Source organism: Herpailurus yagouaroundi, unplaced genomic scaffold (genome assembly GCF_014898765.1).
Source record: "Herpailurus yagouaroundi ecotype Mexico unplaced genomic scaffold, PumYag 160, whole genome shotgun sequence".
Classification (NCBI taxonomy): domain Eukaryota; kingdom Metazoa; phylum Chordata; class Mammalia; order Carnivora; family Felidae; genus Herpailurus; species Herpailurus yagouaroundi.
This window is the reverse complement of record NW_024412401.1, coordinates 5,570,283-5,594,580: the sequence shown is the minus strand read 5'-3', so window position 1 is coordinate 5,594,580 and position 24,298 is coordinate 5,570,283. Positions and strand designations below refer to the sequence as shown.

Here is a 24,298-nt window from a genome sequence, read left to right as displayed (position 1 = left end):
GGGTATTTCTCTGGACTCTATTCTGTTCTACTAATTATTTTGTCAATAATTATGCCAATACCACACTATCTTGATTTTCTTTTAGCCTGATAAATATGTATAAAAATCAGATAGTGTAATTCCTCTAATTTTTTTTCTTTATGAAACTTGATTTTGCTCTTTTAGGTCCCTGGCCTTGGCCATTCCCTGCAGATCTTAGAACTGGCTTATATTTCTCAAAAAGAAAAAGAAAAGAAAGGGAAGGGAAGGGGAGGAAAAGAGAAAAGGAAAAGGAAAAGGAAAAGGAAAAGGAAAGGAAAGGAAAGGAAAGGAAAGGAAAGGACAGGAAAAAGAAAAGAAAAGAAAAGAAAAAAAAAGAAAAGAAAAAGAGAAAAGGAAAAGAGGAAAGGAAAGGAAAGGAAAAGAAAGCTTCTTGGAATTGTGATTAGAATAAAATGAATGATTAATTTGGGAAGAACTGAATCTTAACAATATTTTATCTTCTGATTCATGAATTTGGCATAGCTGTCCATTTATGTATATATGTATGTATGTATGTATGTATGTCCATTGTACTTTCCAGTGTATAGATCAAGTGTGTATTTTGCTAAATTTATCCTTAATTATTACATAGGTTTTGAGGTTACTATAAATGGTATTTAAAATTTTTCAATTTCTAATTATTTCTTTCTAATATTAAGAAATATAACTGTTATAAAGTGATGTTGTATTTTGCAATACTGCTAAATTTACTTACTATTTCTAAGCGCTTTACCATAGATTCAGTAGAGTTCTATACAGATGTTCATGTTGTCTGTGAATAAAAAGAGTTTCACTTTCTTATTTGTAATTGGTGATTTTGTTTCTTGCCTTTTTTTGTACTAGTTAGAATCTCCAGTACAGTGTTGAAAAGAATGGACTTGTTCCTTACCTTAGAAGGAAAGCATTCAGTGTTTATATTAAGCAAGAAACAGTGTATCTTACCCAAACTCTTCTAGTAAGGAGGAATATTTTGCAATTTCTATTAGGACACCAGCATCACTATGATACAAAAATCTGACAAGAAACATTCAAGAAAGGAAAACCATAGCCCAATATTCCTCATAAATATAGATGTAAAAATCCAAAGCAAAACATTAGCAAATCAAATTCAGCAATATACAAAAACAATAAAACATTACAACAAAGTTAGATTTATTTCAGGAATGCAAAATTAAATTAATAATTGAAATCAATCAATGTAATTCACCATGTTAACAGAATAAATGAGAAAAGCCTTACTATCATCTTAAAAGATGTGCTGTATACATTCAATACCTGTTCATGAAAAAGGTTTCATCAAACTATGAGTACTGGGAACTTCCTCAATGTGATAAAGGACAGTTACAAAAAAAAAGATAGTGTAAGGTTTAAAAATAAGCAAAACTAAGGGTGCCTGGGTGGCTCAGTTGGTTAAGTGTCCAACTTTGGCTCAGGTTATGATCTCCCTGGTTCCTGAGTTTAAGCCCTGAGTTGGGCTCTATGCTGACTACTCAGAGCCTGCAGCCTGCTTCAGATTCTGTTTCCCTCTCTCTCTGCCCCTCCCCTGCTCAGGCTCTGTCTCTGTCTCAAAAATAAACATAAATAACTTTCATGAATCAATAAGAATCCAGCAGAAAAATGGATAAAAGTCATAAATAGAAGTTTTGCAGAAGAGGGCATGCACTTGGCTAGTAATCATTCAGAGATTTTTTTTTATCACTGATATGCACATTAAGATCAAAATAAAAAATCATACTTGAATTAGTTGCCAACAAACTAAGAAGTGTGACAATACTAAGTGATAAGGAGGATGGGAATCAACAGATCTCTTACATATTGTTGGTGGAGTAAAATTTATGAAAACCACTTTGAAAAATAAGTATTTTGTGAAAGTGGCATTTTTATACTCTAAACCCAGGATTTCCATTCCTGGATATATATTCCACCTAAATAACCCAAATACTTATCTAGAAATGAATGTATAAATACTTATGATATAATCACATAAAATGGAAAATTTTAAATCAGTAAAAATAAATAAACAGCTAAGCCAAATAACATAAGTGAATCTTAATAACATAATGATAAATCAAAACTGCCAAACCCCAGGCAACAACACATTATGGTATTTTTATAAATTATAAAACTAAACAACATATTACTTCCTCATAATTTTAAGGCGATAAAACCAAAATAATCAGAATGAGGAGTGCCTGGGTGGCTCACTTGGTTGAGCGTCAGACTCTTGATTTTGGCTCAGGTCATGATCTCATGGTTTGTGAGAGTGAGCCCCGCATCGGGCTTCATGCTGTTAGTGCAGAGCCTGCTTGGGATTCTCTCTCCCTTTCTCTCTCTGCCCTTCCCTGCTCTCTCTCAAAATAAATAAATATTAACAGTTTAGTGGTTAACTTTGGTGAGAGAATCAGGGTACCAGTTAGGGCAGGAGCATACAAGTAGATGTAAGTCATTAGTCATCTTCTATTCTTGGATTAGTTGATGGGACAAAGGCCATTTATTGTAATAAACAAACAAGTAAATTAAAATAACTAAAATAGGCCTAGGTGTGTAACATAATACTATGTCATGATACAAATTTTATGATTAATTCTGTGCACCTGTTATCCAAAAAATGTAATATAATACAATACAAATTTAAAAACTGCTGTCTTGGTGGTTGGGTGGCTCAGTCAGTTAAGTGTCTGGCTCTCTATTTCAGCTCAGGTCATGATCGAGCCCCAAGTCGGGCTCCATGCTGACAGCATGGAGCCTGCTTGAGATTCTCTCTCCTTCTCCCTCTGCCCCTCTCCCCTGCTCATGCTCTTTCTCTCTCTCAAAATAAATAAACTTTAAAAAATTATATATTATATATTATATTATATTATATTATATTATATTATATTATATTATATTAAAAACTGTTGCCTAAGGTTGAATTGTTAGCAAGACAAAATAAGCTAGATTCAAAAATTACTGTTAAAGGATCATTAATAACCATTTAAGTACTCAATTATATATTTCTGTTAATTCCATTTCTGAACTAAATTAATACATTATAAAATGTAAAGAAATGCCAAGTGCCTTACCACTTAAATAAACTTACAGGAATGAGATTATTTTCTTTCAATACATATATATATATTGAATTTTTTTCTTTTAGTTAGAGAGAGAGAGCACATGAGCAGGGGAAAGGGGCAGAGGGAGGGAGGGAGGGAGAGAGAGAGAGAGAGAGAGAGAGAGAGAGAGAGAGAGAGAGATTGAGAATATGAATCTTAAGCAGGCTCCATGCTCAGCCCAGAGCCTGCATGACACTTGATCCCAGGACCCTGGGGTCATGACCTGAGCCAAAATCAAGAGTCAGACAATCAACTGAGCCTCCCAAGCACCCCCTTACACTATATATTTAGAGCTGAAAGTTACCTTTAAGATTATCTTAAAGAGATATCACTGAACATTTCTATGTGCCAAACTCTGCACTTGATATGCATTCTCTCATTAATGCTTACAAAACTCTATGATATAGATAGCAATAACACTAACATTTTTGTTCATGAGGAAACTTTGGCTAAAGGGTTAGGAGGCTTGCTCAGGTTCACAAAGCTCACAGGCAGGGCTGTAATTTGATTCCAGGTTTACCTGACTCCTGAACCTGCATATTTATCTTTACATTTGCACTACCTCAGAAGCTGGAATTGCACCAGGAAGTAGGTAGAAAGGTCCTGTCCAAAAACATACATCAAGATAGTGGCAAAATTGGGACTAAATGGTAGTATCATATACCTGGCATTATGCAACTACTTTATGAGACTTCCAATTTATACTCTTTCCATTCCATTTCCTCATTCAATTTAAAAGTCTCAAAATGGGCATGACCTATTAATTTGCTGTTCATTATTATATTTCAGTCAAGTGTTTCATCATCATAACTATGCCAGTTATACCCTATATTTATTTTAATGTTTCTTTATTTTTGAGAGAGAGAAAGAGAGAGACAGACAGAGCATAGGTGGGGCTGGGGGGTGCAGAGAGAGAGGGAGACACAGAATCCATGGCAGGCTGTAGGCTGTGAGCTGTCCACACAGAGCCCGACATGGGGCTCGAACCCACAAACCATGAGATCATGACCTGAGCTGAAGTCAGATGCTTAACCAACTGAGTGACCCAGGCACCCCACCCTATATTTCTATATGCATTTCTATATGATTCCATATTGTACATAACATTGATGTCAACAAAGAGTACAAAAAATAGCACAATATAAAACCATCTTCCAACACTTACATTCTGATATATATAAATTTATTTAAATGTGATTTAGTCAATTGTAGGAGAGAATTTGATATTGTACTGGGTAACATTTTTAGAAAATGTCTCTCACCTGTTCTGAGTGCTCTGAATCACTTTCTTGAGGTAAAGGATAGGGTGCTCCTTGTGATTCCTGAAGCCTTTCTTTTAATTTAGCATTTTCTTGCTCTTTTTGAAATAGCTGATCTTGAAGACTAACAACACTTTGCCGGAGCATAGCTTCACTTGATTTTGTGGTTTCAAAGCAAATATGTAACTCATTGTAAAGCTGTTTCAAAAAATAGATCCAAATTTATTAACAATCAATAAAACAATCATGTCTGTGTAAATATACACACATGCATATACATATCTATAAAGACTACATATGATATAATACTTGCCCTCAAGTGATTTTAATATTCCAGAAACAAGATATAAACAAATGGAAAACTAAATAATACAATCAAATATCAATATAAAACTACAATTGATATTAAAAAGGCAGTATGTATTATTGGCCAGTGTAATATAGGAAAAGCATGCTAAAATTCCTAAGGTGGGTGAAAACACTTTAAGCTTAGCTATATTAGAGGGTTTTATGAAAAAGAAAGGACCTGAACTGAGCCATAATACTATTATAGGAATTGAATGGAAACAAAAAGTCATTCTGAAGGTGGCAGAAACGTGAAAACATTTTGTACTGTTATAAGAAGAGACAGGGAGCATAAGATATATCAACCCAACTGAACTCAATATATACATTTGAAAGAAAAAAAGGAAAAACCAAGAGTCTTTCATTGAGAGTTAAGTTTGACTGATATAGTCCCACTTAGTATAAATTAGCATCTACTGCTGCCAACAGGGGAGGAGGAGGCAGAAGGAATAGCAAGAGACAGTCAAGCAGTAAGACAACAGACAGAATGTAAAGACTCCTGAACACCAGATTAAGGAAGGTGCGCTTGTTCCTGTAGGCAACTGGGGATAACTGAAGACCTTCGACAGAGTGTGATAAAATAGAAGACATGTTCTGAAGCCATGATAGATAACTTAAAATTTTTTTTAACTCAAGGCAACATGAATTAAATAAATTTAAAACTAGAGTTTATTAAAAGTGAGACAGTATGTGGCATGTATATAAGTGGTTTCATACAGAGTCACATATGTTTCACAATGGTATTCCTCCAGTATTCATAAACTTACTTGGTGATGAAACTCCTAACTTAAAATTGTGACAAAAGGGGTAATTCAATTTGTGATAACTGATTTACATAAAAAATCCATATGTATATTTGTGGATGACACTGGGAAAGTGACCTAAGAATCACAATATTTGGGTTTTTTAGTAGGGCTAGTAGTGAAGTAGTAAGATCTTATAACAAAGCAAAAATCCCCAAGGTTTTTCGCTCAAATTTGGGAGTTTGCAAAATTCCCAAGCTCAAAATGATGTAGCTAATACACTAGGTCTTTAGGTTTGCTCACCCAACTTAAGATTGGGGGAATCTTCCATTAGCTGGCCTTGCCTCACGGAAAGAAATTTAACTACACAAAAGATACCAGAGTACTTTTCTGTATGTATGCTATACTTCAATTTTTTTTAAGTTTAAAATGTAATAAGGTTTGAAAAACTTCTCTAAATGCTTTTTCTCAGACACATACTTTGTCATAAAAACAAGATCCTCCAAACCACTCTGACATAATATACTCAATATACATTTTATGTCCTATCAGGGATTGTACCACTGTATTATTGTAGATACTTCAAATAACCCATTTCACTTTACAGCCAAAGTCTAAGCAATTGTTACAAAGGAAGGGTTGCCTTTCTGATTTATAAAGAATTTCAGGAAATAAGTCTGTACTTTCCCTCTCAATTACCTTTACACCAGGGAGTATGTCCAATGTCCTTTCCACAGTTGAGGGCATCAGTCTAGAAGGGAAGAGAGAGTAGGAACCTGACAGCCTTTAAGGAACAATGAAGGGATCAGAGTGGGCCTTATAGTGACCTACCTGTGCTGTGTTGCTGCTTTCATGATTGAGTTCAGGTAGAAAAGGAAAAAGCAAAATCTGGAGACAAGAGCTAAACTTTCTAGAGACATTTGAAGCTAGGATAAATGAAGGTCTGCCCAACAGCATAGTAGTTGGGCAGTAACAGAGTCAGTTAAAAGATTATTTAACTACTTTCTCTCTTATTTGTATGCTTTAATAATACTAATCAGCTTTTACCCAATCAATACAAATTAATCTTTTTGTAGGAAAATAATACTAGCAAATTAAATATTAGTAAGATATTTAAAATGTTAAATAACTTACAAATATCAAATTATACCTCAATTTCAAAATATTAAAAAAAAGAATTTACAAATTTCAAATATTTGAGAATCTCATGAACATTGATCAAGTGTTGACAAAGCAAAACTTATAGTTCCCCTTACACTGCTCAAGGTACAGGAAGAATATAGTGTGTGGTTAGGACAGAGGATAAATTTCTGACCATTAGTGCCAAGGGTGTGGTATATTTTCTTTGAGTGTCATGTCTTGGGATCTTCCTTCACAGATATAAGGCTCTGAGCCTATTCGTACATGAAAGAAGGCACTGTCTTAATCTCTTTTCTCTTGTCTCCTCTCACGTCTCCCCTCTTTTTTGCCTCTGTAAAAATAGACTAACTGCTCTCTTGTGTTCTCCACTTTGCTCTGCCATGCAGTTTACACAGGTACACTCCTATTCAGAAGTTGTTCTGGCTTGATCTGATGTAACTCTAGACACTGAGGCAAACTATCTTTCTCTGAAAATATCCATCCTTCCCAGCAGCAGGTGGAATAGAATCAAAAAGGCCCAGAACAAATCATCTAGACCAGCTCTGCTCCAGGAATTGGCACAGACTCTTTTATTCCTTGGTTCTTATTCCAAATACGCATCTCCTACTTGCCTATTTTCTTTGATGGCTGATTGGACTTCACTTATTCAACAGCAGTAAGCCCACTCAGTTGTGGATGCAGAGTAAAGGACACAAAGACAGCCCTGCAGCCATTGTTAGTTCTAGGCCCCAGGCCATCAGTAAACTTGGCAAAATAATAATAATAATATTAATAACAGTTAGAGTGAGTCAAAAAAGTCTCAAGTGAGTAAATTAGGTAATATAACAAATTAATTCATCTGCTTTGGTTTAGCATCTGGAATTAGTAACTTTATTAGCAGTAACAATCGTTCAGAGTACTCTTCAGACAGGCCCTTTTCTTGACAATTTCTTTCCTCTTAGAGTCCAAAAAGCTGAAATGGATCAGAATTTTTTGCAAGATTCTGGCCTATAAAAACATTTAATCATACATTCCCTTATACACTTTACAAGTACATTATATCCATAAATAATTTAATATGCTTACTATTCTTGATGCTGTTTATTGTTGAAGAAATTAAAGTTTAAAAGGTTAAGAGGATCTCTAGGGGATAGAAAGCAAGTTATCTCCAGAAACAGGACACCAAACTCCAAGTCCTTTAATTTTCAGGGACTTCTACTGAAGTACTCTCCTTCCCTCATTTTTATTAGTGTTAAGGAACAAGATACTTTACGAACCTTTACAATTTTGGAAGTGCATATGCTCTGTGACCCAATGACTAATTTGGCTAAAGAATAAAATTTTCCTTATTTAGTGATTAAGTATACTATTTGTTACTCTGACTGAGACAATAACTTCTACAATTGAAAACCACATCTGTTTGCAGCAGAAAAATGAGAAGAGAAACTCTGATTTAACATGTGGTTTAAACAGAAAGAATGCATCAGCTAACTCCTTATTTTCCCAGACTGATATTAGCTTGTGTCATATAATTATCATTAAATAGTACAAAAAGTGATAAAACACATATATAGTATCCCAAACATATTAGATGGTCTGGAAATTATAAATGTTATGCAATCTCTATCTATAGTTATATCACACACATGTATATAAATGATGTGCAAAGGTAGAAAAACAATTAAAACTTATAAATGGCTACAGGCTCAGCAGAAGAAAACACACTAGCTTACTTTTATTTATTTTGATGGGTCTGTCTCTTCCAGAGGAGCCCTCCACATTATTAGGTTTTGTGTATAAGACTAATGATTTGTTATGGGTACCTTTGGAAAAATATGTTTCACCTCTTCCCTGGGCTCAAAGGTTTTTCCAGTTTTCTCTCTTCACCTTTGTCTCCCTTTCAGGTTCCCCTCAACTTACCGCTGAGGGCAACTAATTTTATCTTTCCTGATAATGGAATGAATATTATGAAATAAATCAACTTAATAAATGGGAGAAAGGAGGAGAAATGGAGGGAAAACAAAAATTAAAAAAAAAAAAGTTAAGAGAAGAGAATTGAAAGAAAGAGCACAGAGGAAACAGAAACTCCACGAGAAATAGTAAATTAAGAAGACCTAACTCGTGGGTGCCTGGGTGGCTCAGTCAGCTAAGCATCTGACTTCAGCTCAGATCATGATCTCACAGTTCATGAGTTCAAGCCCTGTGTTGGGCTCTGTGCTGACAGCTCAGAGCCTGGAGCCTGCTTCAGATTCTGTGTCTCCCTCTCTCTCTGTCCCTCCCCCACTCGTACTCTGTCTCTCTGTCTCTCTCTCAAAAATGAATAAATATAAATTTTTTTTAATTAAAAAAAAATTTAAAATTGCCATGCCATAGCATAATAAAAGAAACTACATTTTTATAACCAGGACAAAGAGTGGCTGAAGAACAATGATGACAGCCCTTTGCACAGAGGATAGTAACATGCGAGGATCCCTCTTCACCAAAAAGGATGTAATGGAGTCAGCACTGCACCCCAAATCGGACTGGAATTCATGACCCTGAGAACCAGTCACATGCTCTTCTGACTGAGCCAGCCAGGCACCCAGCAATGAACTCTTTTGAGTAACGTTTAACTTAGGTATCAAGATAAATTTCCCAACATAAAGTTACTGAACATTAAAAGAATTTTGATGAGAATGAATGATACAAGTTTACAGAATCTATTTACAGAACGTTTAAGACCACATTATTCTATGTATAACTGAATGATACAGTGGGCTTTGTAATAGAGTTTAGGATTGTGGGTTCTGGACCCAAGATCACCTAGATTTGAATTCTACCATCTTTAAACAATATTCTAAGCCTCAATACTTGATCTATAAAACAATAAGGAATAATAATAATATACCACATAGGGTTGGTGTGAGACTTAGTGACACAAGAGGCATTTTCCCAGTTGCTAATACACAATAAGCTCAATAAATGTTCACCACTATTACTATATGGTTGCTGGATATGACTTGCATTGTGCCTCAGCCTATATCATGTGTTTCTAAAATAATGTGTGTAAATGGAAACACAGATTCTCCTTGGCTTATCATAAAATCTTATATTGTTTATTTATGATTGTGCTCCAACTAGATGGCCTTTCTACTTGTCTTCTTAGTTTCTCCATATTTTACCACTTTAGAACTATTTACTCACCCAAATAGTTAAAAATTAAGTGGACTAGACTATTTAAATTAAGACAGAAAAATATGCCTGCAAAGTTTGAAAATACTCTTACTTTCAAATAAGAATCTAAGATTTTTAAACTGCATTATCCAAAGTGGTATATCATTGCACACAACTCCTTAAGGCTCAATAATTTAACATTTACTGATCATCTCTCATGTGGCGGGCAGGTCCCCTTCAAACTTCATGATGTCCTGTGCATTCTCAACATTTAATAACTTAAATGAGGCTTTTTTATGTATGAACTAAGAGTAAACTGTAAAGCATTAATATGATGTTACTAGCTTTTTCATAAAAGGAATGGTTTCCTAGGCCTGGGTGTGAGGTGTGTGTGTGTGTGTGTGTGTGTGTGTGTGTGTGTGTGTGTGTGTCTGCATATTCCATACTCTCTAATGAATACTAATGGTCTGAACTGACAAGGAAATGTTTATTGCACCTTTATTTATAATAGTAAAAAATTTAAACAACATACATGATCAACACTGGAAATATGGTTAAATATATTGCAATTCCCAAAATAGTTATATGTCATGATATTGGGTTTTGGGTTTTTTTTTGGTTTTTTTTTTTTTAATTTTTTTTTCAATGTTTTTTATTTATTTTTGGGACAGAGAGAGACAGAGCATGAACAGGGGAGGGGCAGAGAGAGAGGGAGACACAGAATCGGAAACAGGCTCCAGGCTCCGAGCCATCAGCCCAGAGCCTGATGCGGGGCTCGAACTCACGGACCGCGAGATCGTGACCTGGCTGAAGTCGGACGCTCAACCGACTGCACCACCCAGGTGCCCCTGTCATGATATTGTTTTAATATAATGTGAAATAAAAGATATTAGTGTATCCACAGATATGTAAAAATGCACTTTAAAAAACTGAAAAAATATTCAAAATGTTAAACAGCATTTGCCTCTGGGAGATGGAATTATAAAAGGTTTTTTCTGTGTTTTGATGGGTAATTATTTACACATAGACTACCAAAGAAAAATTAAATGTAGTATCTACTAACTTCAGGCAAAATTCACAAAATATAAATCAATAATCAAGGACTTCTGAATTGAGTGTAGGTGAGTATACTAATGAAAACTTTATGAATGAACAATTATAATTATCTAAAATTACTTTAAAATTAAAATACCACAAAGAGAATTAAAATTTCAGAATGAGTATCAAGTAAAAAATCAGTTAAGTTTCCTACACAGCACCTCTAAGAAGTAACTTTTGAGGAACAAGTTGGAAGAAACAGGAATTCAAAGTGGAGAAAAGAAAAAAAAAAGTAGAGAAAAGAGAGTACAAGAAATAGACTAAATAGGGAAATTAAGCCAGATCTTTAGCATCAGATGTCAGTTTGCTCTTTTTTCCTGCCTCTATGTTATTCATAAGCACAATATATTCCCATTAAACCTCTCATTATCTAGAATGATTCTTGGAGCATTGTCATAATCCTGGGGAAACATGCATAAGGTTTCAAAATTCTCCAAATTAGAGTTTGATAAGCTCTACTTCTCCCAATTTGGTAAAGACATTAACTAGGGAATTTATGACTTAAGGTAGATTTCATATGAGAAGAATTATAAGAAATTAAATTGCTTCACTGATGTCTTCTTATCTTCTCAGAATAAACATCACATATATCACTTCATCAAAGGGTGTCTCTTATCCCTAAACATAGGAAAAGGTCCAAGCTATGTACTTCTGCTATTACAACATACATTACTTACATCATACATACATACAACATCATCTTACTCCTGCTACTCAATTATCAGTGATCAACTAGATTTTAAGCTGTAAGAGGTGAAGAATAAAGGTAGTAAAAAGGTTACCTATGCAGACATCAGGGGGAAGAGCTTTCAGGAAGAGGATGCAAATGCAAAGAACTTGAGGTTGAAGAATACTTGGATGCTCAAGGGAAAAAAACAGAATTAAGTGTGGCTGCAGTGGAGAGATTAAGGAGAAGAGATTGCAAAAATGAGATCAGAGAGGTAATGAAGAGCCAGATCATGTACAGTCTCTCAGGTTATGGCAAGAACTTGGAGTTTTATTTTTCATGAGACAGGAAACCAATGGATGGAGGTAAAGGAAGGAAGGACTTACTAAGTTTTAGCAAGAACATCCTGACATCTGTGTTGATAATGGACTCAAAGGGGATAAGGTCAGGAGGAAAGAAATAAAGTGAGAAACTATTCCAAGAATTCATGTGAAACATGATAGTGGTTTGGACAGAATGGTGACAACAGGGGTAGTAGAAGTAGCAGAATTTCAGACATGTATTGAAGGCAAAGCAGACAATAGCTTAGTTTGAAGGTGTGAAATCTGAGATGCTTATTAGGCACACAAGTTAAAAAATGTTAAGTACACAATTAGATATACTCTTTCCTAGTGGCGCCTGGTGGCTCAGCTAGCTGGTTAAATGTCTGACTTGATTTTGCCTTGGGTCATGATCTCACAGTTGTGAGATCAAGCCCTGCATTGGGCTCCACACTGGGCTCCTCACTGGGCATGGAGCCTGCTTAAGATTCTCTCTTTGCCTCTCCCTCTGCCCCCTCCCTCGCTCATACTTGGGCACAGGAGCACTCATGCTTGCTCGCTCTCTCTCTCTCTCTCAAAAAAAAATATGTGTGTGTATATATGTATATATGTGTATATATGTATATATGTGTGTATATATGTATATATGTGTATATGTGTGTGTGTGTGTATATAGATAGATAGATAGATAGATACACATATATAGATATATATGTATGTATATCTTTCCTAAAGTTCACACAAGACATCCAGAGTAGATAATCAAATGTGGGAGTCATCATATGGACAATTATGATTTTGAAAGCCTAGGTGACTGGATAAAATCACCTAGGGTGTGAATTTAAACACAGGAAAAAAAAACATCCTATAATTAGGGCCTGGGACATTTTAACATTTAGACAACATGGAGACTAGGAAAAGATGTGAAAGAAACAGAAAAGGAACAGCTAGAATTGAAGGAAGAAAACTATACAACCGTAGTGCACTACAAGTCAGGAGAGGGGGTGGGGGAAAGAAGGTATTTCAAGGAATAGCGAGTCATCAACTAAGACCTATGTTGCTGATACATTAAATGAGGATTGATATATGATCACTGAATTGAGCAATGTGGTGGTCACAAGTAATTCTGAGAGGAGAAATTTTAGAAGAGTGAATGAAAGGGGTAAAAACTTGAGTTGGTTCAAGAGAGAACAAGAGAGGTGAACTTCAAGAAAACTTAAGGTTTTCAAGGAATACTGCTGGAAAAGGAAAAGGAAGAGAAGGAAGGAATATATATATAGTGGGGATCAATACATGTTTTTTTATTGTTTGTTTTGTTCTTTTCCCCAGATCAGAGACATAACGGCCTGTTTATATGTGGTTAGGAATGGTCCAGTAAGGAAATGATGCTATAGAAGAGATGGGGAACATTTCCTTCTATGAGAAAGTTGGTAACAACAAAAAGTTGGAGAGGAAGACCATAATAATCATCAAATTATAAATCCACACTATATATGTTCATGCTGGAGGACAAAGAGGAGCAGGAGGAGAGCCAGAACTCTACGTATTGTCGTGGAAATACATCCAATGCACATTTTTGAAAATGTTAAAGAACAAGTTAAAGAACAGTCAAAGACAAGTTAAAGAACAAGTTAAAGACAAGTTAAAGAACAGTCAGTGTAAGTTAATAAATATTAAAATTATAACATGCCTCGATTTGTGATTATGTGTGTATGTACACACACATCTAATACCTAATGCATGAAAAGGGTCTGGAATGACTACTCAGATGATTATCCCTGGGGACAGATGAAATGAATTGGGGTGAGTGGAAGGGTATTCGAGTCTGTTAGACTAGCAGTATCAGGACTTCTATACCATTATTTCTGTTTCTTATAATAATGTATTCTTGTAATGTTTGTATAATTAACAAAGAAAATAATTTTAAAATATTCTGTTCTCCTAGAGAAATTCTCAGATACATTCAAATATTAAGAGTGGTTACTTCTGGGGCAAGGGCTTCAGGTAGGCAGGCAGAATACTTTATATTTTTATTTCATACACTTCTGTATTATTTAAGAATTTATCACAAGCATCTAATACTTTGGTAATAATTATTTTAATTTAAAATGTTTAAGTATTCAATTGTGTGAAATGATTCAGAATCTACAAAAGTTCTCAAGTAGATTATAAAAGAGATGGCTGCTCTATGTAGGGATTGCTAAAGAAAAAACATTTTGTGTTAAATTTTTAGTCAAGCAACTAAAAAAAATTCTTAGAACACAAGATTGAAAAATGAAATAGCCAAGGAAACACTGCTTTTTTTCCTCTTTACCAAGTTCTTTCTTGCTGAGAGTAGAAAGAGTAAAAGAAGTATTAGCATATAAGAGAAAAGGGATATGAGGTTATTACCAAGCAACCTTCAAGATGTATTTGAATATAAATTGCCATGGGTGGGGGGCTTTTAAGCAAAAATTAAGAAAGAAAAAAATATTTGAGGTAAATATACAAGTGAAAAGGATGAAAAAATTAAAGTTACTAATAAGATCCAATTCTCCAAGTCATTTTAGCAATGGAGCCTGGTTTGGAGGCAAAAGCAAAATAGGCAATCCCACCATACAGAACAAAAAGAGGAAGCAGCTCTATTCTAAGTGGAGAGAACAGGCGCTACCCTTCCCTCGTTATCATCTGCGTCCTGAGGGAAACTCTAGAGGAACACAGAATACAGATTGAAAACCACTGTTCCAAAGCATTATTTAAAAATAAGTGCTTAACATTTACTTAATAGTTATTTACTATTACTACTAACATAAAAATGTTAATTATAGGTATTGGATTTTCATGGTCCTTTTTTAGAAGAGGGAGTTAAATAGAAAACAACAACACAGATTGCACTATTTAACCACTCTAAGCCTTGGCTGCCTCAACTATTAAAAAGGAATAAAATCAATCTTACGAGATTGACCTATACAGAAACCAAATTATTTCTATAAATAACTTGGTACACTACACAAAACATAAAGAATTCAATAAAGGTGGTTTTTTTAATTACTAGCCATAATTATTGTTGCTGAGTCAGTCAGCATGCCTAAATAGCTGGGTAAGCCTTCTTAAGTGGTTCCTAAAACAACTGTAAAGTAAAATGACTACTTAAAAGAAGCAGACAAAAAAGAGAAACATCCTTGGAAAATACTGACTCTGAAGCCTTCCTCAGCATACCCATTTGTGTCTGTGCAGATTTGCCAATGAAACAATGCACAATTCTATAATGAAACACTGCTTTAGGTCATAAACTATAATCATAACAGAGGAGTGATTTCTCATAATAGAAGGCTGAGAAATTCCATTCCCCAAATCCTTTCTGGTTTGGGGGCTACAGTCACAGTATGTTTCATAGTAGATATCGAAATTCCAATTTATAAAAACAATATCCTACAGAGTAAATTTGCATCTAGATTTTAAATGTTTCAACTTTAACAGCCATATAGAAAAGTCACAAAATTTTAAATATTACCAAATTGAGCTGTATTTCATTTTTAATTTTGAAGAAACATATATAAAAGGGAGTAGTAATAAAGAAATGTTAAGGGGCGCCTGGGTGGCGCAGTCGGTTAAGCGTCCGACCTCAGCCAGGTCACGATCTCGCGGTCCGGGAGTTCGAGCCCCGCGTCGGGCTCTGGGCTGATGGCTCAGAGCCTGGAGCCTGTTTCCGATTCTGTGTCTCCCTCTCTCTCTGCCCCTCCCCCGTTCATGCTCTCTCTCTGTCCCAAAAATAAATAAACGTTGAAAAAAAAAATTAAAAAAAAATGTTGAAATCTGAAAAAAATTGAATTCTATATATTTGTATAAGTGCATCCATATAAATTTACATTTTTATGACAGAATAGAAGCATACTTTTTGATATGATATGCTTTCGGCTGTGTGGACGTCTTCCTGATTCCTCAGTACTTTCTGTGTGTCCATGTTCAGAACCTGGAGCTGCTGGATCAGCTCTGCTTGCTGTGCTGTGTGTGCACTGTTCTGTTTGTATAGGTTCTGCAGCTCCTGCAACTCCTTCCTGTGCAAAGCGAGCCATAAACAGGGACAAGCATGAATAAAGACCATCTCAGTTAAATAACTGTGTTCATCTAAGTTATAGATCGTCTTCCAGTTTTTTTATCTATTATTTTTTACTGCAGGCAAACATATTAATGAAAGAAATAACATATAAAGTATTTAATATTTATCACATACACCTAGAAAGTATTGATAGAACTACTATGACTTTCAAAGCCAAATACTTATCAATTTTCTTTTATAGCTTGATAGTAATAAAAACCTTGGATATACAGACATAGCACCACCTTCTTATTGAAATTAAGTTACACTTCAGTTCCAAGAATTGATAAGTACTGATGCCAACAACAGTTATCAGTTTTGAATACAGGGTGAGTCAGCCTTTCATTGCATATTATACAGAACTTCAGATGCATTAAAAGGAATCCCAACAGGCAAATTAAATTTCAAACCAAAGTTTCTTAAAGCACCACTAGTTTGCAACCTCAGAGATCTGGGCTGGGATTCCTGTGACTCTTCTAATCCAGACTGAAGGAAAAGATAAGGCAAAAAAAAAAAAAAAAAAAAAGAAAAAAAGGTAGAAAGAAGGAGAACACAAGGTGAAAACCAGGTATGAACTGGTAGTGGCAGTAATGATGGCACTAAGGGTCCGGGAAAACCCTACTTCCCAGTATAGGGTTCCATGGTAGGGAATCCCATGTGAAACAGATCACATCAAACTGGAACATATTTTGTATATTCAATTTGAAGAGAAAAATATTTATAGAAATACATTTCACAGAACAACACATTATAATATGTATTCTGGAGACTATTTTTTAATGTAACTTTTAAAACTATAACCTCAAACTAAAAATTAATTTCTATAAGGTAAGTCTTAAAAGAAGGAACAAAGGAGATATGCAAACAGTTGTTGAAGACGATAAATATTAATATGGGAGAAATGAGCTCTATTTTTAGAAGTTTGGAATATCGTTTTCCAAATAGCACAACAATCCCTCCATCCATACAGATACATGAACATACACTCTCTGTCTCAGTCCTCTCAGGCCGCTATCACAAAATATCATACATTGGGTAGTTTACAGACAACAGAAATTTATTTCTCATAGCTGTGGAGTCTGGAAGTCAGGGATCAGAGTGCCCAGTCAGGGCTCTCTTCTGGTTCAGAGACTTCTTGTATCCTCACAAGGTAGACAGACATTCGGCAGCTCGGGGAGGTCTCTTTTAGAAGAACACTATTCCCATTCATGAGGGCTCTATCCTCATGACCTAAACATCCCCCAAAACCCCTCTTCCTAATGCCATCACATTAGGCGTTAGGATTCCAACATATTATTTTGGGTGGAGACATTCAGACTATAGCATCATCTTTTTGTAACTTATTTTAAAAAACTATTTATTTTAAAAAACTATTTATTTTAAAAAACTAAAACCTGCAGTAATTAACAGTCCAAAAACGAGAGAGGAGAGAGAAGAGAATCAATAATGGCGCAATGCCTGCAGGATATATAATGCTCACATGAGGAGGGGAAGAGAGACCCATAGTAAGAATGCTTGCTGAGTACTGCCGTTTCCAGAATAGTACTGGTAAAAATTATCAAATAAGATAGGCAATAGATGTATAATAAAATTCTATCTCAGTATATAATCAAGATATATGTTTGGAAACCCAAGTAAATGTTGCATTTAGAACGGGGACATGATGAGCAGAAAACACATACCATCTTTCAGTGCAATGTGAAACACAGCAAATTTACTTCTCTTCCAATGCTAGAAATATTTGTTATTTCTTAAAGAGAAGATCAGTAGCTGGCTTGCATTTAAGGGTCATGTGGAACAAAATATATGTATCTTTAGTCAGAAAAAAACATACTCAAGAATAGGGAAATGCTCACACTATGAGGCACCTGAGGATTAAAAATCAACTAAGGGAATAGCATACCCCTGTCTCTCATCCCATGCTATGTCCTAGGCATACTCCCAGTAAGTGGAATGGAAGCATGATCTTACACTATCGAGATAAGTTTCTTTCTCTTCTTTCTACTTGAAAAGTAGATGCAATGGGATGTACACCATTGTTACAAATACGAAATGTGGAATTTGATTAGTATCAAAGTAAGCAATAAAGCTTACAAAAGGCACACGTCTCGACCACTAGCAAACACTTAATTTGTCTAGATCTTTCCTCGTTTGAAAACAAGTAAAGAAAAACAAACTGGACTTACTAAAGAAGGGGAGTACTAAGAATTAAGAAAAAAGAAAGTTTATTGTACATACTCGGAGGAAAAGTATACCTCTGAGTAGAAATTACTAAAGGAATTAGAAGGAAGGTCTAGAAAATGTATAAAAAAGAAATCATCACACTTCTCTAAATTATCAATAGAAAGACAAGATGTAAAGATGATCTTAATAAAGCCTCTGTGAAGGTAGGAACTTTTTTGTTCACTACTACAAACAGAGCACCTAAGGTAATTCCTGTCCCTTATTGTAGTTGTTGGTGTATTATAGACATCTTATGCATATTTCCAGATTCAGTCTATACCTGCCTCTTAGACTCTCATTCCCTTGCTCTGTCTCAGCCTATTAACTGCCACTTAAGCCTATGAAATTTATACAGCTCATCTGGCTCACTGCTTGAAGTCAACCAGCTGCATGCCTAGTGTGTGTGTCTCCTTGTACCATTTCCAGATTAGGATAAAATGCTACAACACAGGCATGGTATATGCAGCAAACTTTTATCAATGTAAGACAAAACACAAGAAGAAAACAGACAGGTAACTTGTTTTCTTTTTCCATCCGATGGATTGCTCTAGAGCATCGTTTCTCTCCTACAGCCTGTTCAGAATCACCCTGGGTAGCAAATTCAGTGCACCTACTATCTCTTCATGGTTCATCACAAAGCAGTAGCCAGCACAATAGTGCATTTCCTTGAATTACTCTTTATCCTTGCCTGCGTCATTCTTCTCTTTCTCTCACTCACTTACCCCTGGAATTGAATCTCCTAAGTAAGCAATCAGGACTTAATCCTTCCCTCATGCTCTGTTTGCTAGGATATATGGGATAAGACAGTTGTTGAATGGATGAAATGAAAAGGATAACATAAAGAGATATTGTTAAAAAGGAAAGATACCATAATAACATCAAAATGCATAATTACAGTTATAAGGAAAATAAAAGCTATGGAAAATAAAGTTAATTGGTAGGTTCAAACTTGAGAATTTCCTGTAGACACAGATAAAAAGGAGTAAAGGAAAGTATGAGAGACTTGAGACAGCTCTGAGAACCGACAACATTTCCTCAAGAAGAATGTCAAGTGCTGTTAAAAATACGGGATTCCTGAAAGATAAATCCGGTGATTTTTTAGTTACAGTGATGCTATCTAAGGGATTGAGTGGGCCATGGGATAAATTAGGAATATCCCTGTGGAGATCAAGTTTGATACCAAAGACTGACAGAGGGTTTCCGGCAGCTTCTCTAGGTTATTCTGCAGTTTAAAAAAATCTGGATGGTTTATAAAAACAAAGATTTACTGCTTGCTCACATTACATGTGGCTTTCCTCTATCTTAAGACTCAAACTGCAGCAGCAGACTATATTAGGAATATACTATTCTGGTGGCAGAGGACGAAAAGCAAAGGCAAATCAAGCAATGCTTCTTTTAAAACATTAGGACATGGCATATATTACTTTCACTCTTGTCTCACAGGCCAAAATAAGTCACATGGCTAAATACGAGGACAATGGGGGAGAAAGTATACTCTAGCAACAGGGAAGGCCCCATTAAAAAAGAGCCCCTGGCGCCTGGGTGGCTCAGTCGGTTGAGCGTCCGACTTCAGCTCAGGTCATGATCTCACGGTTTGTGGGTTCAAGCCCGGCATCAGGTTCTGTGCTGACTGCTTGCTCAGAGCCTGGAGCCTGCTTCAGATTCTGTCTCCTTCTCTCTCTGCCCCTCCCCTGCTCACGCTTTGTCTCACTCTGTTTCTCAAAAATAAATAAAATGTAAAAAAAAAAAAAATTTAAAAATCTAAGATTCTATAACTGTAAAATTACTTTTCTGATTTCATCAAATTACAGGCTTCAAAAATAATTATACCATGAATAGATAAGCCAATCAGTCTATCACCTATAAATGTTATACTTTTCCTCAACCCTATTAATAAGAAGATTTTTAAATGTAACACAATGAATTTTTGCTTAGGTAATAAATTTTTATATATATATATATATATATATATATATATACACACACACACACACACACACACATATATACACATGTATATATATTACATATATTACATATATGTATATGTATGTAATACATATATGTACATATACATAATGCATATACATATATATTACATATTATATATGTAAATATATAATACATAAATACATATTTACATATCAGGTTTTAACCACACAATATTATTATACATAACAGAAATACATAGTGTTTATATTATATAATATTACATATGTAAATAGTTTATGTGTGTGTGTGTATATATATACACATATATATGTATGCACATATATACACAGTAGTACCACCAGAGGATGAAATTGTTTATAAAGGTATATGAAAAATTTTGTAAGATTACTTTAAAAAATTTTTTTAACGTTAATTCATTTTTGAGAGACAGAGAGAGAGAGCGTGAGTGGGAGAGGGGCAGAGAGAGAGGGAGACACAGCATCAGAAGCAGGCTCCGGGCTCCAAGCTGTCAGCACAGAGCCCAATGCAGGGCTCAAACCCAGGAACCATGATATCATGACCTGAGCTGAAGTCAGCTGCTTAACAGACTGAGCCACAAAGGTGTCCCAACTTTGTATGATTACTTTAATTAGTTTAAGTAAAAATGTACATACATACACACATGTATATAATGTAGGCATGTGTATATATAGATAACGTATATATGTGATATGCATGCATATATACCTACATATTTATGACTTATTCTAATATCGTTTTCTGATAAAGGTAAATGAAATAAATTAATAGGTAGTTTAAAATCTTTCAAAACACTTGAAAACATATTTTTCAAGGAATCCTACTTTCTGCATAGCACTACAAAATTAACTATTTTGATACAGAAAGAATATCTCATAAACTAAATCTATGTAGAACATAATAAAATAAAAAGTCAAAATTGGATTTCTCATATATTGCCTATTATAAATAATAATAATGAATATCATATAATACCCAGCTGGGAATTTTAGAAGGAAACAATGAATGAATGCATTATGCTTATTAAAAATGGAAACAAAACCAATCTTTAAGAATGCTCTTCCCAATCCTGTGCAACCCTTGATTCTATCAGTTAACGATTCCCAGTTTGGTATTTAAAATCCAGATAGTTTCGGGGCGCCTGGGTGGCTCAGTCGGTTAAGCCTCTGACTTCAGCTCAGGTCATGATCTCGCGGTCCGTGAGTTCGAGCCCCGCGTCAGGCTCTGGGCTGATCGCTCAGAGCCTGGAGCCTGCTTCCGATTCTGTCTCCCTCTCTCTCTGCCCCTCCCCTGTTCATGCTCTGTCTCTCTCTCTCTCAAAAATAAATAAATGTTAAAAAAAATTTTTTTAAATAAATAAAATCCAGATCATTTCAATATACAAACCTATGTCTTCATAGAAGACCTATTGTTGTCATTTTAGAGTGTTAATAATAAACATATATGTTGCCATTCTGAATAACTAATGACAGTGCTATATTACATTTGAAATTGAATATACTTGCCTGACAAGGGTAATATCCATATCCTTCTGGATAAGTTCAGTCTGTTTATTATTCAACTGTAATGACACAGCATTATATTTACTCTGTGATACTTCAATTTCTTTTCTTGCTTCAATTAAATCATCTTCAAAGGCCTAAAATCAGAGCACTTATATCATAATCAAACATAATAAGTATCAAATAAGAAATGAAGTATATTATATTCAACTAATCTAAAAAATTACAGTAAAAAATTGGTAATGTTTTTAATTTTTTTTTGTTTTCACTTAACTAAAAAAATATTTAGTACAAACAATAACTTTAATACCAGTTGCAATTTACTTTTTCCAGAAAATGAAAAAGTATCATAGTGCCTTGGTACAAAAACTAAGAATGTGAAGCAATTAAATTTGAAAATCAAAGTAGAAATGTACTTATTGAAATTATAGTAAGGAAATTATTGTATAGTGAAAAAGCTATTATTGTGTAAGGAAATTATTGTATAGTGAAAGTATATATGAATAAAAAAATTAGTTCATTTACTTAAAGAGTAGCCAGGACAAACGGCAGATATTTCATTATTTCCTCTATTTTAAATGTACACACATTGGGAAAAAAAGGGGCAGAACTATAAAAAAATATCAACATAGTTGTATAATATTTGAGATTCAGATCATGTTCAGTTTTCCTGATTATGGTGAAATTTTACCCAAGTTTTACAAATTCGGCCTTTTCCTCCAGATAATTCTCTATTGCTTACATTGTGAAACATTTCAAAATTGATGTTACTTTTAGCTATATTTTTTCCAAAATATATTACAAAACTAATTTTGATTATTTTTATAAAGTAGTAAATAAACATATCTAAACATAAAGTATACCCACATAAATACTATACATTGATTATTTGCAGAAGTGAGCACCAGGCTTTAGGCACTCTAATTTAGGCACTCTAATTTTAAAATTAGATTTATAAATTTAAGTATTTAAAAAATGAAACAATTTTAAAAATCAAAAATAGATATTAAAAATATTTTACATTCTACAATGAGGATGGGGTAGTGAGGAATCAGTATCCAAAACTGCTCTACTATACAATTTTAAATGTCCATTTTCCAACAAAAATTACAACATGTAAAAAGAGGAAAGTGTCATCCATACATAGAGGAGAAGAAGCAGTCAATAAAAAATTACTAAAGAAAACCATGCTTCAAAAATATGACAAAGTCTCACCTAATAAAAAACACCATAAAGTGATATAGGTTATTTTTAAACATCCAAGTGGAATTTCTGATGCTAAAAAGCAAAACAACCAAAATGAAGAGCATCAAAAAGTTCACAAGAGGAGCTGAATATTCAATAGGAGATGGCAAAAATAAGAAAAAACTTGAAGATAAATCAAGAAAAAAGAATAACAATAGTCAATAGCCCCAGAAAAATGTGGAACACTATTAAGTGCACCAACAGAGCATAATGAAACTACCAGAAGGAGAGGTAAGAGAATAAAGAAACAGAAAAAATATTCAAAGAAATAATGACTGAAAACTACCAAACAATGATGAAAAAAATTAATGTAACATCCAAGAAGCACAAAACCTCCATGGACTGTACATGCAGAAATCCATAGACATATCATAGTAAAAATACTGACAGCCAAAACCAAGAAAAAATCTTAGAAACCATAAGAGAAAAACCACTCCTCATTTTCAAGAGACCTCAGTAAGATTAACAACTGACTCTTCTTCAGAAACAATAGATGTCACAGTGAGATAACATATTCAAAGTGCTCAAACGAAAAAAAAACTGCTAACACAGAATCATATATATAGTAAAGCTATCATTTCAAAATGAAGGTGACAACAGGCGTCTGTGTGGCTCAGTCAGTTAAGTGTCCAACTTCAGCTCAGGTCATGATTTCGTGGTTTGCAAGTTCGAACCCTGCTTGGGCTCTGTGCTGACAGTTTGGACCCTGGAATCTGCTTCAGATTTTGTGTCTCCCTCTCTCTGACCCTCCCCCACTCATGCTCTGTTTCTCTCTTTCAAAAATAAATAATCATAAAAAAAATTTTTTTAATTAAAAAAAAAAAAATGAAGGTGATGAGTGACATCAAGAAAATGGCAGAGTAGGCAGCTCCAAGCACTCTTGCCCTGGCAGAAATATGAAAAAACAAGCAGAAACTCTCAGAACTAATGTTAGAAAAATAACATTTGGGGCGCCTGGGTGGCGCAGTCGGTTAAGCGTCCGACTTCAGCCAGGTCACGATCTCGCGGTCCGTGAGTTCGAGCCCCGCGTCAGGCTCTGGGCTGATGGCTCAGAGCCTGGAGCCTGTTTCCGATTCTGTGTCTCCCTCTCTCTCTGCCCCTCCCCCATTCATGCTCTGTCTCTCTCTGTCCCAAAAAATAAATAAATAAACGTTGAAAAAAAAATTAAGAAAAAAAAGAAAAATAACATTCAAATATTTACAGCAACCAAAAAAACGCTGAGCCAAAAATAAAAGCAACTTAAAAATAGGACAAAAGATTTATGGAGTTTTCATTTGCCCTTCTCCACACTGTCTCCAATAAGTTGACCACTTTAAAGCCTGGGAATCTTAAAGCAGTTATATTTTTAGAATGACAGTAGCCCATGTTCCGAGTAGGAGATACTGGTCCTTGGTTCAGAAGGAAGCAGAACAGACTTCACTAGCAAATTACTATTGTATCTAATTTATCTGAGGGCTACCTG

General features: G+C 34.7%; 1 protein-coding gene across 2 annotated transcripts in view; it reads right to left on the bottom strand.

Annotated features, from left to right (window-relative positions):
• The window catches only part of CNTLN (centlein), a 315,169-nt gene that overhangs the window by 174,683 nt on the left and 116,188 nt on the right, over nucleotides 1–24,298 (bottom strand). For both annotated transcript variants that reach the window (XM_040481333.1, XM_040481334.1), the window contains exons 6-8: nucleotides 21,595–21,728; nucleotides 15,692–15,854; nucleotides 4,376–4,570 (exon numbers count right to left, since the gene is read on the bottom strand). In XM_040481333.1, the coding sequence (XP_040337267.1) occupies nucleotides 4,376–4,570; nucleotides 15,692–15,854; nucleotides 21,595–21,728 (492 nt within the window). The remainder of the gene's footprint in view (nucleotides 1–4,375; nucleotides 4,571–15,691; nucleotides 15,855–21,594; nucleotides 21,729–24,298) is intronic.